We start from the raw sequence: 14,897 nt of genomic DNA, 5'->3' as shown, positions 1-14,897 counted from the left end.
AGTTGACCACATGTTGTAATCAAGAAGGGTTAGACAGCATAAACAGTCAGACGAGTCGACCACATGTTGTAATCTAGAAGGGACAGACAGCATAAACAGTCAGACGAGTCGACCACATGTTGTAATCTAGAAGGGACAGACAGCATAAACAGTCAGGCGAGTCGACAACGTGTTGTAGCCTAGAAGAGTCAGACAGCATAAACAGTCAGACGAGTTGACCACATGTTGTAATCTAGAAGGGTTAGACAGCATAAAGTCAGACGAGTTGACCACGTGTTGTAATCTAGAAGGGTTAGACAGCATAAACAGTCAGACGAGTCGACAACGTGTTGTAATCAAGAAGAGTCAGACCACATGTTGTAATCTAGAAGGGTTAGACAGCATAAACACTCGAGTTGACCACATGTTGTAATCTAGAAGGGTTAGACAGCATAAACAGTCAGACGAGTCAACCACATGTTGTAATCTAGAAGGGTTAGACAGCATAAACAGTCAGACGAGTCGACCACATGTCGTAATCTAGAAGAGTCAGACAGCATAAACAGTCAGACGAGTCGACCACATGTCGTAATCAAGAAGGGTTAGACAGCATAAACAGTCAGACGAGTCGGCCACGTGTTGTAATCTAGAAGGGTTAGACAGCATAAACAGTCAGACGAGTCGACCACGTGTTGTAATGTAGAAGGGACAGACAGCATAAATAGTCAGACGAGTCGACAACGTGTTGTAATCTAGAAGAGTCGGGCAGCATAAACACTCAGACGAGTTGACCACATGTTGTAATCTAGAAGGGTTAGACAGCATAAACAGTCAGACGAGTCAACCACATGTTGTAATCTAGAAGGGTTAGACAGCATAAACAGTCAGACGAGTTGACCACATGTTGTAATCAAGAAGGGTTAGACAGCATAAACAGTCAGACGAGTCGACCACGTGTTGTAATGTAGAAGGGACAGACAGCATAAACAGTCAGACGAGTCGACAACGTGTTGTAATCTAGAAGAGTCAGACAGCATAAACAGTGAGACGAGTCGACCACATGTTGTAATCTAGAAGGGTTAGACAGCATAAACAGTCAGACGAGTCGACCACGTGTTGTAATGTAGAAGGGACAGACAGCATAAACAGTCAGACGAGTTGACCACGTGTTGTAATCTAGAAGGGTTAGACAGCATAAACAGTCAGACGAGTCGACAACGTGTTGTAATCAAGAAGAGTCAGACCACATGTTGTAATCTAGAAGGGTTAGACAGCATAAACACTCGAGTTGACCACATGTTGTAATCTAGAAGGGTTAGACAGCATAAACAGTCAGACGAGTCAAGCACATGTTGTAATCTAGAAGGGTTAGACAGCATAAACAGTCAGACGAGTCGACCACATGTCGTAATCTAGAAGAGTCAGACAGCATAAACAGTCAGACGAGTCGACCACATGTCGTAATCAAGAAGGGTTAGACAGCATAAACAGTCAGACGAGTCGGCCACGTGTTGTAATCTAGAAGGGTTAGACAGCATAAACAGTCAGACGAGTCGACCACGTGTTGTAATGTAGAAGGGACAGACAGCATAAATAGTCAGACGAGTCGACAACGTGTTGTAATCTAGAAGAGTCGGGCAGCATAAACACTCAGACGAGTTGACCACATGTTGTAATCTAGAAGGGTTAGACAGCATAAACAGTCAGACGAGTCAACCACATGTTGTAATCTAGAAGGGTTAGACAGCATAAACAGTCAGACGAGTCGACTACATGTTGTAATCTAGAAGAGTCAGACAGCATAAACAGTCAGACGAGTTGACCACATGTTGTAATCAAGAAGGGTTAGACAGCATAAACAGTCAGACGAGTCGACCACGTGTTGTAATGTAGAAGGGTCAGACAGCATAAACAGTCAGACGAGTCGACAACGTGTTGTAATCTAGAAGAGTCAGACAGCATAAACAGTGAGACGAGTCGACCACATGTTGTAATCTAGAAGGGTTAGACAGCATAAACAGTCAGACGAGTCGACCACGTGTTGTAATGTAGAAGGGACAGACAGCATAAACAGTCAGACGAGTCGACAACGTGTTGTAATCTAGAAGAGTCGGGCAGCATAAACAGTCAGACGAGTCGACCACGTATTGTAATCTAGAAGGGTTAGACAGCATAAACAGTCAGACGAGTCGACCGCATGTTGTAATCTTGAAGGGACAGACAGCATAAACGGTCAGACGAGTCGACCGCATGTTGTAATCTAGAAGGTTTAGACAGCGTAAACAGTCAGACGAGTCGACCACATGTTGTAATCTTGGCCAAACCAACACTAAGAGGTTTTTAAGTGCATGAAGATCCCCAGTCCTTTCAGAACGACGTGCTTTGCGTAGTTCGTCAGTTGTATGGTACATGGAAATCGGAAATGGACACACCATAAACATAGGTGGAAATGTGAAATGATTATTTGTTTATTATGTGTTTGTAGAGCTATAATACCATGTAGCTTCCGTTTTATTAATCTTTCTGATACTCTTTTTCGCGTCTGTTTTTGCAAAAACAGGGCAAAGAAGATCCAGAACAAAGCTGTGATCAATGAAAGTCCGACTGATCGACTGATTCGCGAACTGAAGGAAGAGAACGCGCGTCTGATGAAAATGTTAGGCCAGGATCAGCAGGCATCGACAGGGGCAGATAACCATGACGGTTAGTCAGCTCATTGACGTTTTGTCGCTTGTACTGTAATACCTGCAAGTCTCTTTGTCTCTGTTTGCTGGAAGTGTAACCATTGTGTAAAACCTCTCTGTCATAATCGCCCAGACCTAACTCGATTGGCCGTTAGCTTCATTAAGTGCCTATTTTGGCGAGGTTATTTTTTTATTGCGTATCTTATTTCGCACATTATAATCACTAATATTTACACAAACATCAATTTAGCCCGTTTTCATAAAATTTCTGCAGAAGATCGGTTATGGCTCTTGGCGACTTATACGAACGGAATAAGTTTAATCTGGCGTAAAGTCTAATTGGATTTGTTAATTACTGTACTTCAGATGCCACATTACAGGTTGAAGGTGAGGAATGTTCTGACCCAGTGCATCTTGGGAAGGGGTTAACAGCACTTAGGAATTAATGCATGACTTTTGTGCACTTTTGTGTTTTGGAGGAGTAGAGCACAACTACATGCACTAACATATTAAATTATGCGTGACTAGCGTGCCTGTTTACCCTTTTGGTTATTTTTCTAATATCATGCATGAAGTTTTTAAAAAAATATGTTGCTAACAAGCAAAATGATTTGCCACAAGCACTGTATGTTTATTAAGACGAGTTTGTATTTCACTGTATGTATGATATAATATTGGGCATCTGCACTCTGGTTGCAAGGCTGTGATTCAGGAGATGACAAGAACTTTAAATCTTTGACACGCAAATTAGATATGTTACAAATAAATTATCGGATATTTATAGCGTGTCGAGGATATCTTAATCCGTGTGCCCGAAATTCCTGGTCTGCTTGTTCCAGGAATTGTAGACTAATTTTGAAAGCAATATGACAGGTTTATCAGCCCAACAACAAAGTTCTGTTTCTGGTTGTCTATCCATCGTTAACCACTTCCAATAACCTGTTATTACTTGAAATAACCAGACCAAAGTGAACTGGCCATCTGACGATTTAGTCAAGATCTACATAATACATAATACATAATAAATATAATAACAATAATACATAATAAATATAATAACAATCAGGAATCTTCATTCAGTCTGTACACGTGTTTTGTCCTTTTTGTATCTGGTGCTGCCGTAAAGAGAGACCATCTTCAGTATATTGCATTCTGTTCCGCCGTATTTGTGTAGAACTTCAGAGGATGCTAGAGGAGAATGAAAATAAGATGCGAGACATGGAGTTGTCATGGGAACAGCGATTAGAGGCGGCCAGGTGAGTGTTGCATCAATTTGAACTAATCAGCATCTAAATCATAATTGTTAACATTCTCCCGTGTAACGCGAGACAGTGCGAGATTCAAAACAGTCAGATAGCAGTCTTTGAATAACGGCAGCGAAAGGGAATTCCCATTGTGCTATCTCCCTAGTACAAAAAATACACTGAATCAATCTCAGGTTACACTAAATACACAGACGAACGAATGAATGATTGAGGTATAACGCCATATTGGTAGTATTTTAACCATGTCATGGGATACATATATGTAAGCTAAGGATAACATAAATCAGGCAATCATCTGCCTGTTACATTAGTGTATCAATGTGGATATTCTGATACCAGGCGAGACTGGGAGAAGACCGCGGGCAAGGAAGAAGGAAAATCTTGGCAGAAGAGCCCTCATATTACCAACGTCAACGAAGACCCCATGTTATCCAATGTGGTCAAACTCTGCTTCACCACCAGTAAGTCATCACAGATTCATTGCTCCATCACTAGTAAAGTATGCTTCACGGCCATTGAGCCATCATTGTTTCACCACCACTAAATTATCATTGTTTCACCACTAGTAAATTACCATTGTTTCACCACAAGTAAATTACGATTGCTTCACTACAAGTAAATCACCATTGCTTCACCACTCGTAAATTACCATTGCTTCACCACCAGAAAATCATCACTGCAAAATCATCACCAGTAAGCTATAATTACTTCACCACCAGTAAGTTAGCATTGCTTCACGGCCACTAAGTTATCCATACCTCGCTTCACCACCAGTATGTTATCATTGTTTCACGGCGAGTAAGTTCTTGTCATTGTTACTGAGCAACTTTTTCATATAGGCCTGTGTTTGACTTGGACTGATCGATGCGCATCTCACCTTGTTGGAGGGTTTAAGCAGTCCTCGACGTAGACTCTCCAAATTAGTGCATTTCACCTCATGCTATATTTAATTTTTGAATCGAAATACTCAGAAACGGAAATTAATTGGAGTTATCCAGAATCTCCGTCAGACAACCTACACTCTTCGAACCAAATAGGTGTATTCTGTCCAAATCTGCACCACTATCCAACCCAGCTGTAAAGTGTTAGATTAAAGTATTTTGATCTTGTTGCAATAAAACGTTTTCCCGTATTTTCCCCATTTCAGAAACGTGCACAATCGGTCGAATCGGCTCCCCTGGTTTAGATATAGAACTCCGAGGGTTTGGGTAAGATTTGCAACATCTGTTATCACAAATAATTCTTAAAAAAAAAACGAAAAATGTATATTTTATATCATATAATTGCAATCTATATTACCTATCTGAAATATAAATAAAATAATTGGGAAAGTTTTGTTTTCAGGATTCAGCCGAAGCACACAGTCGTAACCATGGAGAAGTCGGCCATGTTTATACAGCCTTGTGGACCGGATTGTCTGGTGGTTGTTAATGGCGTCACTGTGAAGAAGAGAACAAAACTGAACCATTTGGTAAACATGGCAGCTTTAAATTACTGTCTCTCTCTGTGATTTATTTCACACATTTGTGAAAAGAAAACTAAATACGGGGTGTATCTCGCATCGATATTTTTGGGGGTCAGAATAAAATGAACACGGTTAGATTCGCTTGAATGGTCGAAATTAGCGAAATATAGTTGAAAAGGAGCAAGCCGCTTTACCGTTGATTTATAGTGTGTCCGATTCCGATGTAATTAATTAGTTGTCGGATAACAATATAGTTTGTCGGATAGTTATGTACCTACATATTTTGCCGTTGCCGATACAGTTATATAATTTGTCGGACAGCTATATAGTTAGTTCGTCGGATTTCGATATAGTTAAATTGTTTGCCAGACTTTGATATATTTAAATAGTTTGTCGGATATCGATATATTTAAATAGTTTGTTGGAGAGAGATATATTTAAATAGTTTGTCGGATAGCGATATATTTAAATAGTTTGTCGGAGAGAGATATATTTAAATAGTTTGTCGGAGAGAGATATATTTAAATAGTTTGTCGGAGAGAGATATAGTGAAATACTTTGTCGGATTTGCGTATAGTTAAACCTTAGCGGTGAAAATGAACGAAATATGGTTGAAAAGAAGCAAGCCGCTTTACCGTTGGTTTATAGTGTGTCCAGTTCCGATTAATTAGTTTGTCGGATAACAGTATAGTTAAACAGTTTGTTGGATAGCAGTATAGTTAAATAGTTTTATTCCGATATAGTTAAATAGTTTGTCGGATAGCAGTGTAGTTAAATAGTTTTGTCGGACAGCGACGTAGTTAGTTTGCTTGATAGCGATGTAGTTAAATAGTTTGTCGGACAGCGACATAGTTAGTTTGCTTGATAGCGATGTAGTTAAAATGTTTGCCACACAGCGATATAGTTAAATAGTTTGTTGGATTCGGATATAGTGAAACAGTTTGTCAGATTCCGATATAGTAAAGTCTAGGTGCTGGACTTCTGGCCATTGAAAAAAAACACTGTATATTTACATCATGAATTCCTTAGAAAAGCGAATTCTACTGGACGGTTTTTAATGGTGATCAAAGTTAGCCTTTGGAAATTGATCTGTTTCTTTTCTCCTTTTTTCCAGGATCGACTAAAGTTGGGATCGAACAACCTGTTTCTGTTCGTGGGGTTTCCGTCAGAGCGTCGACGTAACGATCCTCAGTATGACTACACGTTCATGCAGACCGAGTTAGCTGAGTCCGAGGGGGTCAGGCCAAATCTGGACCCCGAGCTGAGAAATGATACCCGCGGAGATGCCCAGATGTCACTGGTGTTCCAGGATTACGTCAGCTTGTTGCCGCAGATAGCTGAAGCGAACGGTATCAGCGAGGAACTGAACAAGGTAATTGTGGATATTCACTTGAAAGGTGACACTCTTACGCTTTACTACCCAGAGACCACAAAATGGCGTTCCGAGTGGAGTATCGCCAGACCCATGCCAGAAGCAACCACCAAACACTAGTCCCCAAAAGAACGTGTAATAAATAATTATATAAATAGTAAATAAAGCTGGTGGCGTACGAGACAAGCAGCCATCAGTCTTTCACGACGAAGGGAAGACAAAGGATATTGTAGATATGATTTCCAAATCAAGTCTCCTCACGTTTTCATAGTCCGTGGATAAAGCCCAGGTTGAGGCTAATGTAAACATCTGGTACATTCCAGTTTGTTCCTGGTATCTGATATGATCTTGATTCTTACGGATGAAGTCCTGACACACAGCCCTTTGGCTGAGGACATCTGACCCCGGGGTCACGAAGCAATCTTAGACGAAGTCCAAATTTCAAATAACTTTAAATTTGTTGTTTCTTAGATTAGAAGGTCAAAATTTTGCTTTAAAACGTAAATTCTGGATAAGTCATTGTACAACAAATTTCAGCTAAAATAACGGAAAGGAACATACCACATTTAATGGCTGAAATTTTGACTTAACTCTAAGATCGTTTCGGTTTCTCGAGGCTTGGTCTTGTTTAGTGCGAAACTCCAAATCTTCATTTAACAGCCTTAATTATATACAAGATTAATAAGAAAGTATTTATTAAGTGATTAATTGATTGATATGTATTTAAAGCAGCACTCAAACAGGAATAAATATTGCTACCTTGACTGTCTTCATAAATGTATAAATACACATGGAAACTGTTTCCGTTTCCGGTTTGACTAGAAAATTTCTTGAAATTAGACCTTTATCATAGCGTAAATCTGTCCAAACTTGATAACATCTAGACGTCTGGTCAATTCTATTTGCGCATGATTTGATACCAAGTCACTGTGAAACAATATCACAGTTCAGCAAAGTATTTTAATGAGAACTGTGTCGGGTAGATGAGCTTGATTCCTAAGGATATCAAAGTTCAGGAAAATGAACCTATTGTTCCTGGCAGAGGCGCCCCCAATCGATGTATGAACCTCCAATCACCCATCTAGACTGCCACTTTCTGGCATCTGCTTAGAAAGTGTTTTACTTTTACTTTGGACGTATTTCCATTGTAACAAATTATTGATGTTTCAGAAACTGCATTTTTCTCTGGAAATTAAAAGCTTCACAAGTCATGACCCTAAAGGCCGAGACAAAAGGAAAGATGTGATTGTACGAGTGATGAATACAAAGACCAAACTGGTATGTGAGCGGAAGCAATCCACATACACTTTAAATTTCATCACAAAATGCAGTAATAGTTATTAGGTGGCCTTGTTCGCCTTGTGTCATGAAAATGATTTGACCATTAATAACAGATAACTAACATATTAGTTATCTGCTAGTTACCCATTGTTAAATTAAGAATGTAAAACCAGTAGGGTATCAGCACAATGAGGTTTACATTTGATAAAGAGAAAAGGCCATTAACAGCTTCCCATTTTAATCATTTTGTATCTGTGGCTGGGAGCTAGAGTAGTTTGTTAAATATAAGAGCCAGAATTTTGTGGTTTGAATCGGGTTTGGATTTGATTCAGAGAGAAGTTTGTTAAATTTAAGAGCCAGAATTTTGTGGTTTAAATCGGGCTTGGATTTGATTCAGAGAGAAGTTTGTTAAATTTAAGAGCTAGAATTTTGTGGTTTAAATCGGGCTTGGATTTGATTCAGAGAGAAGTTTGTTAAATTTAAGAGCCAGAATTTTGTGGTTTAAATCGGGTTTGGATTTGATTCAGAGAGAAGTTTGTTAAATTTAAGAGCTAGAATTTTGTGGTTTAAATCGGGCTTGGATTTGATTCAGAGAGAAGTTTGTTAAATTTAAGAGCCAGAATTTTGTGGTTTAAATCAGGTTTGGATTTGGCCCAGAGAGAAGTTTGTTAAATTTAAGAGCCAGAATTTTGTGGTTTAAATCGGGCTTGGATTTGATTCAGAGAGAAGTTTGTTAAATTTAAGAGCCAGAATTTTGTGGTTTAAATCAGGTTTGGATTTGGTCCAGAGAGAAGTTTGTTAAATTTAAGAGCTAGAATTTTGTGGTTTAAATCAGGTTTGGATTTGGTCCAGAGAGAAGTTTGTTAAATTTAAGAGCCAGAATTTTGTGGTTTAAATCAGGTTTGGATTTGGTCCAGAGAGAAGTTTGTTAAATTTAAGAGCCAGAATTTTGTGGTTTAAATCAGGTTTGGATTTGGTCCAGAGAGAAGTTTGTTAAATTTAAGAGCCAGAATTTTGTGGTTTAAATCGGGCTTGGATTTGATTCAGAGAGAAGTTTGTTAAATTTAAGAGCCAGAATTTTGTGGTTTAAATCAGGTTTGGATTTGGTCCAGAGAGAAGTTTGTTAAATTTAAGAGCTAGAATTTTGTGGTTTAAATCGGGCTTGGATTTGATTCAGAGAGAAGTTTGTTAAATTTAAGAGCCAGAATTTTGTGGTTTAAATCGGGTTTGGATTTGATTCAGAGAGAAGTTTGTTAAATTTAAGAGCCAGAATTTTGTGGTTTAAATCAGGTTTGGATTTGGTCCAGAGAGAAGTTTGTTAAATTTAAGAGCCAGAATTTTGTGGTTTAAATCGGGCTTGGATTTGATTCAGAGAGAAGTTTGTTAAATTTAAGAGCCAGAATTTTGTGGTTTAAATCAGGTTTGGATTTGGTCCAGAGAGAAGTTTGTTAAATTTAAGAGCTAGAATTTTGTGGTTTAAATCAGGTTTGGATTTGGTCCAGAGAGAAGTTTGTTAAATTTAAGAGCCAGAATTTTGTGGTTTAAATCAGGTTTGGATTTGGTCCAGAGAGAAGTTTGTTAAATTTAAGAGCCAGAATTTTGTGGTTTAAATCAGGTTTGGATTTGGTCCAGAGAGAAGTTTGTTAAATTTAAGAGCCAGAATTTTGTGGTTTAAATCGGGCTTGGATTTGATTCAGAGAGAAGTTTGTTAAATTTAAGAGCCAGAATTTTGTGGTTTAAATCAGGTTTGGATTTGGTCCAGAGAGAAGTTTGTTAAATTTAAGAGCTAGAATTTTGTGGTTTAAATCAGGTTTGGATTTGGTCCAGAGAGAAGTTTGTTAAATTTAAGAGCCAGAATTTTGTGGTTTAAATCAGGTTTGGATTTGGTCCAGAGAGAAGTTTGTTAACCGCAAAAACCTGATTGATGAGATGTATCTTAATTATCTGGATGGAGAAAACATAAGTCTGGACAAGCTGAAGGACCCCTTCTGGGACCCCATTGACGACATATTCCTAGGCAGGTTAGTTACGCTTAAGTATTGTACCATGTTTGTACCATCAAGTACACCATTATTTATTTATTTATTTGTTGAATTGTGGTTTGATACAGTAATCAAGTGTTTTACTTATACGAAGACGGTGAGGTTTAATACCAGAAATAAACCGTCAAGTAACCGTCTCTCTCCTGACTGAACCAAACCAGTTGGAGCTGGGTCCGAGCCGGCTACCTGATTTGCTGAAAGGCATATTAGCTGTAGTGAAACCATGCGATTTAGCTACTACTTATAACCTGAATGACCAGCTGGTAATGTATGTTACATTTTTCATACATTTCAACCATGAAACTCGATATAACTGCTGAGGCTGTAGGGTATGAAATCACGCACAGTGAATGTATGCCGATAACAAATGGAATAGATTTGTCAGCCATTGAAGAGAGAACGCTGTTGTTCTTGTTGTCAGTTGCCACATTTGGCTGCAGAGCCTAAGCTACCACCTGGACACGGATGAACACCTTAGTCTTCACAACTATCGAGGGAAGGAAGAAGCTGTGGTTCATGTGAAGATCATGCCGTGTACACAGGACGGGAAGTGAGTTTCAGTGGTTCTATCGTATTCATCAGCTGTCTTTCATATCTGCCTGATATCGTAACTGAATATCGCTGCTAATGATTTCTTTCTTGGATTCCAGCCCAAATGGACAATTCATTTTGTTACCGGTAATTAATTCATAAGGAATCTAAGATGAGGATTGATTTCATTGGTTAACGGTTATGTTCCTCTAGCGGTGGCGGCCTATTGAGTGCCGGTCTTTTTCTCTTTTCCATGCAGCCTTAAAATCGATATGTTTAGAGCATATATTATAACAAAAACAATTGCAGCTTACGGATTGTACCCGATAAAGTGAAATTTGTTTGCTTAATTTTACAGGAACAATGTCGATGAGAACGCCGTTTTGGAACCCCATGATCTGCTGGAGAAGCCCCTACATTTCAAGGTGACCTTGAGCCGTGTAATGGGGGTGAGGTGGGTGGAACAGGTCAATTCCAGGGGCGTCTACCTCAGGTAATAGTCGCGTTAGGGTGACAGGTGTATTTTGTTATACGTTCCCATAAACACCAGGCATCACTCTCCTCAAATTTTTGCATAACTTACAAATCAAAGTTACTGGAGTAAAGGGTAGAGTTAAGTTCCTTGCTGTGTTATATGACAATGACCTTTAACACCGGATGAATATTTTCGGGAATGTTCACTCATTCTTCTCCACTGAACAAAACGTAGTGAAATTACAAAGAGAGAAAAATGACTGAGGAATGTTAGGTCTTGGAAGTTTTCATTCACGGTATACACACATTGATTATACATGTATAAATTTGTCAGGGCGAACATACCTGGATCAGACGAGCATCTTAAAACCACTACTATTTGGGGCAATCACATGGCCGAGCTGGGCTATAACAAACGCTTCACCATAAAGAAGGTAACAGAGGAGTTCCTGAACGTGCTGAAAACAGACGCCCTGGTACTGGAACTCTGGGGAACGCAGTGTACGTACTACACCATCCCAAACGGATCTGAAACGACTGCAATCCGTTGAATGAGTTTTACTGAGACTTTTTTCTCTAAAACCAAACAGCTGTTGAATGTACGCAATAAACTGTAGGCTTTGTAAAAGGTTGAAGACCATTCACAGAAATCTAGCAATTTATTTAAATACCAATTTAAATGTAAATAGGACGTTAACGACGCATTTTGTCCAACTTATTACGACAGCATGATGTGTCTGCGTAGTGATCATTTCCAGTAAATGGAACATCGGACAAAAGTGACTGATACAGAATGACAAACACACGAAACAAAAAAAGTGTTTGACTTCTTCAGTTTTTCCTTTGTAGTTGAGACCAGTGACCAGAAGTCAACGGCACCTTGTTCGGCCAACATGAATGGTTACGTTAATGGTTACCATGGCAGAAGCAGTGGCAAGGTAGGTGTTTTATCCTACATTATAAGTACACCCGATTAGAGCCTCATGTTTATTGTTAATGTTATTCCTTATTAAGTGTCATGATATTACGCAATTTTTTGAGATTTTCAATGTAGCCATATAGAAAGGAAATTAAAAACTGTATAGTTATGTTAAGCACTTTGCTACTGGCTTGACAGGAAAAGGGACTGGAAGAAGTGCTGGAGGAAAATCGCATTTTACGTGGAGAAAATTTCAAACTAAAGCAAAGTTTGGAGCACATGAGACAAGCAGCACAGTTCCAGAGACGTAGGCAGTCCACGTCATCGATCGGAGAAGGTACACCTGTTACATTACCTGTTTCGTATTCTTACCTGTTGGCCTATAGGTATGTATTTTTAACCAGTTCGTCAGATTTGCCAAAGTATGCATAACGTTTTTCGTGTGATGAACGAAATTATTTTAATTTCTGGTTGGTGCAGTGTGGCTCAATCACCAGAGGTCTATCGTTTCTCCCCTTATTACGCGCCTTTCGCATTAAGTGGGCCTGTATTCTCAACCAGTTCCATCGCCAGTCTCACCGCATTGTTATCACTCACTGTAGGCTTCCACTGATGTCATAGCTTCACCAGGTCTCTTATCCTTTCAGATGACGACGATTCACGACCTATGCCCCCGCGAGCTCCGCGACGTATGACGTCAGGATCCAATTCCAGGAGCAGTAGCTCGCCAGTATCTAATCACCATCACTCTTCACAACAACCCAGCTCTACATTCGATGTGGAATTGGCCAAAGGCTTGAGAGATTTCTTCAGAGAAATCAAGGATGTACAGGAAAGGTTGATTAACCTCCGTGAAGGCAATAGTAAGTTGTCTTACGTTCTGAACTAAAGACGGTAGTGTAGCATGATTTAGAAGACTGGCGGATTGCGAGACAATCGTTTGCCGTGTACGTTCAAGGTCTAAAAGCAAAAATATAAGTAGAGAAAATTCTTTACATAAACCTTGAATCGTATTTGCAAACTTCAGCATGATTCATGACAAAAATCGCTATGTTTGCCTTCTGCTTGGGTGTTGCCCGCCTAAATCTGCGATGTAGATGTATGTTAAGCCTACACACAGGGCATTAATTTCACATGATGTATTTTACAAAAATTTTGAATCTGTTCAAGGTTTTAATATCGTCTTTTGTGACTTACAGATATTGGTGTGAAAAAAAGTACAGACAAGAATGCCCTGAGAGCTGAGGTCTCTCGTTACCATGACAACATCAAAGCCACGGAAGAACACTTGGCTGTGACAGTGCTAAGTCTGAAGGAAGTTGTCACGAACACGATCAGGAAATCACAACTTCAAAAACACTGATAAGATATCATTCCATCAGTCTAAACCCTGACATAGCTGGAATCTTTTTGTTTCCTGACCTGCACTCGACTGTCTTACCTAGATGAGCTGAGTTGGGTACCCTCTCTGGGATGACAAGGGGTCACCTTTAGCCAAGGGACACAACTATGAATGTGCGAAAACCTGGCTGGACAGGGTTATCAGACTTGGGTCTGATGGTGGAAATGGTTTCTGTTTACTCCAGGGTCAGTTTTGAGCTATAGCATTACGTCCGAAGCGTCACTGTATCCTAACTGAGATGTTAGTAATGGCTCAAGGGTATGTCATGGTCATTTTGTATATTCATTCATCATCCCATGATTGCCATCACCAACACTTCTCTTGCCTGTTAACATCACCGTTAGAGCAGCTATGATGGTAAAATACACTGTGATGGACTTCTCTAGTCAACAGGAGCTTTTACCGGTCTGTGTACTCGTACCGATTTACATCCAGATTTTAGGGAAGAGCTTGTGGGCTCACGATTGGTAACATTTTAATGCAAAACCGCATATTTGGGGATTTTTAACTATGTGTATAGAGTCAACTGTTACTTAATCTAGACCACATTCCTTGAACAAAACTCGCCAATGCATATTTAAGTTAACCCAATTCACACGCACAAACCGTAACTGCTCATATTATGTCTTACCCTCCCTGTTCAGTAGAAAAGCAGTGTGTATATCTGAAAAGCGTGTATTTTGGGAAATCAGTCGGCAATTGGAACAGTTGTGGCTGGAAATGGGAAAACAGGCCATTGGGAATGGGGCCAAATATCATCCTCTGCCCTGTAATATAGCGTAAATTCCTGTATATATACTTTTACTCTTATGATTTCATTGATATAATGTCCCGTCCTGCGATATAGGCAAATCCTTGGTTTCTATGAAGATATGTTATATACATCTACACAAACAAAAAAGCGTGCCTGCTGTGCTTCGAAATCCAATACCTAGTCGTCTCTCCAAATGATCTCATCACCGCACATCGTCTGAGTGCGTTAAATGTGCTAATATTGTGACTAAGCCATAACTTAGGTCACGGTCATTTGTTAGATAATCGTATATGATATACTTTCATATCGCGTTCATTCAAATAAACATTGTTATACATTGTCTTCATGAATTGCTACGCGAGCTGTAAAACGAAACACTTTGCTCTGAATTGTTTTGAATACTCAGGGCTTACATACTGAACTCGTCATGCCCGTCCTGTCTCACTTGCTGAGGGTAAATCTGACGAAACTCAACAGCAAACGTTCATTGATGATCATTGAATAAACTATACCATTTATCAGTAAAGTTCTGGTGTTTTAGTTTACATTTTGTTTGCCATTCCGTTCGTTTATGGAGTTGACAGAATTCATACGAAGTTTTACGAACCTCGCTTCAGACCTGGCTTCGTGTCAGCCACGAACGGGTCGGCTTCATGCCAGCATCGAACAGGTCGACTTAGTGCCAGCCAGGAACAGGCCGGCTTAATGCCAGCCACGAACAGGCTGACT

The 14,897-nt window shown here is 39.6% G+C and overlaps 1 protein-coding gene across 1 annotated transcript in view; it reads left to right on the top strand.

Annotated features, from left to right (window-relative positions):
* The window catches only part of LOC135469350 (kinesin-like protein KIF28), a 28,623-nt gene extending 13,939 nt beyond the window's left edge, over positions 1–14,684 (top strand). Inside the window, exons 9-23 of the mRNA XM_064747978.1 lie at positions 2,540–2,682; positions 3,838–3,919; positions 4,268–4,389; positions 5,076–5,136; positions 5,273–5,399; positions 6,508–6,765; positions 7,936–8,043; positions 9,922–10,067; positions 10,510–10,638; positions 10,978–11,112; positions 11,428–11,594; positions 11,943–12,031; positions 12,211–12,349; positions 12,660–12,875; positions 13,212–14,684. Of these exons, the coding sequence (XP_064604048.1) occupies positions 2,540–2,682; positions 3,838–3,919; positions 4,268–4,389; positions 5,076–5,136; positions 5,273–5,399; positions 6,508–6,765; positions 7,936–8,043; positions 9,922–10,067; positions 10,510–10,638; positions 10,978–11,112; positions 11,428–11,594; positions 11,943–12,031; positions 12,211–12,349; positions 12,660–12,875; positions 13,212–13,375 (2,086 nt within the window). The 3' untranslated portion in view covers positions 13,376–14,684. The remainder of the gene's footprint in view (positions 1–2,539; positions 2,683–3,837; positions 3,920–4,267; positions 4,390–5,075; positions 5,137–5,272; positions 5,400–6,507; positions 6,766–7,935; positions 8,044–9,921; positions 10,068–10,509; positions 10,639–10,977; positions 11,113–11,427; positions 11,595–11,942; positions 12,032–12,210; positions 12,350–12,659; positions 12,876–13,211) is intronic.
* Positions 14,685–14,897: the final 213 nt, after the last annotated feature.

The sequence above is a fragment of the Liolophura sinensis genome, chromosome 6, assembly GCF_032854445.1.
Source record: "Liolophura sinensis isolate JHLJ2023 chromosome 6, CUHK_Ljap_v2, whole genome shotgun sequence".
Lineage (NCBI taxonomy): Eukaryota > Metazoa > Mollusca > Polyplacophora > Chitonida > Chitonidae > Liolophura > Liolophura sinensis.
Note: the sequence above shows the minus strand (reverse complement) of the source record. Positions and strands in the feature narration are given on the sequence as shown.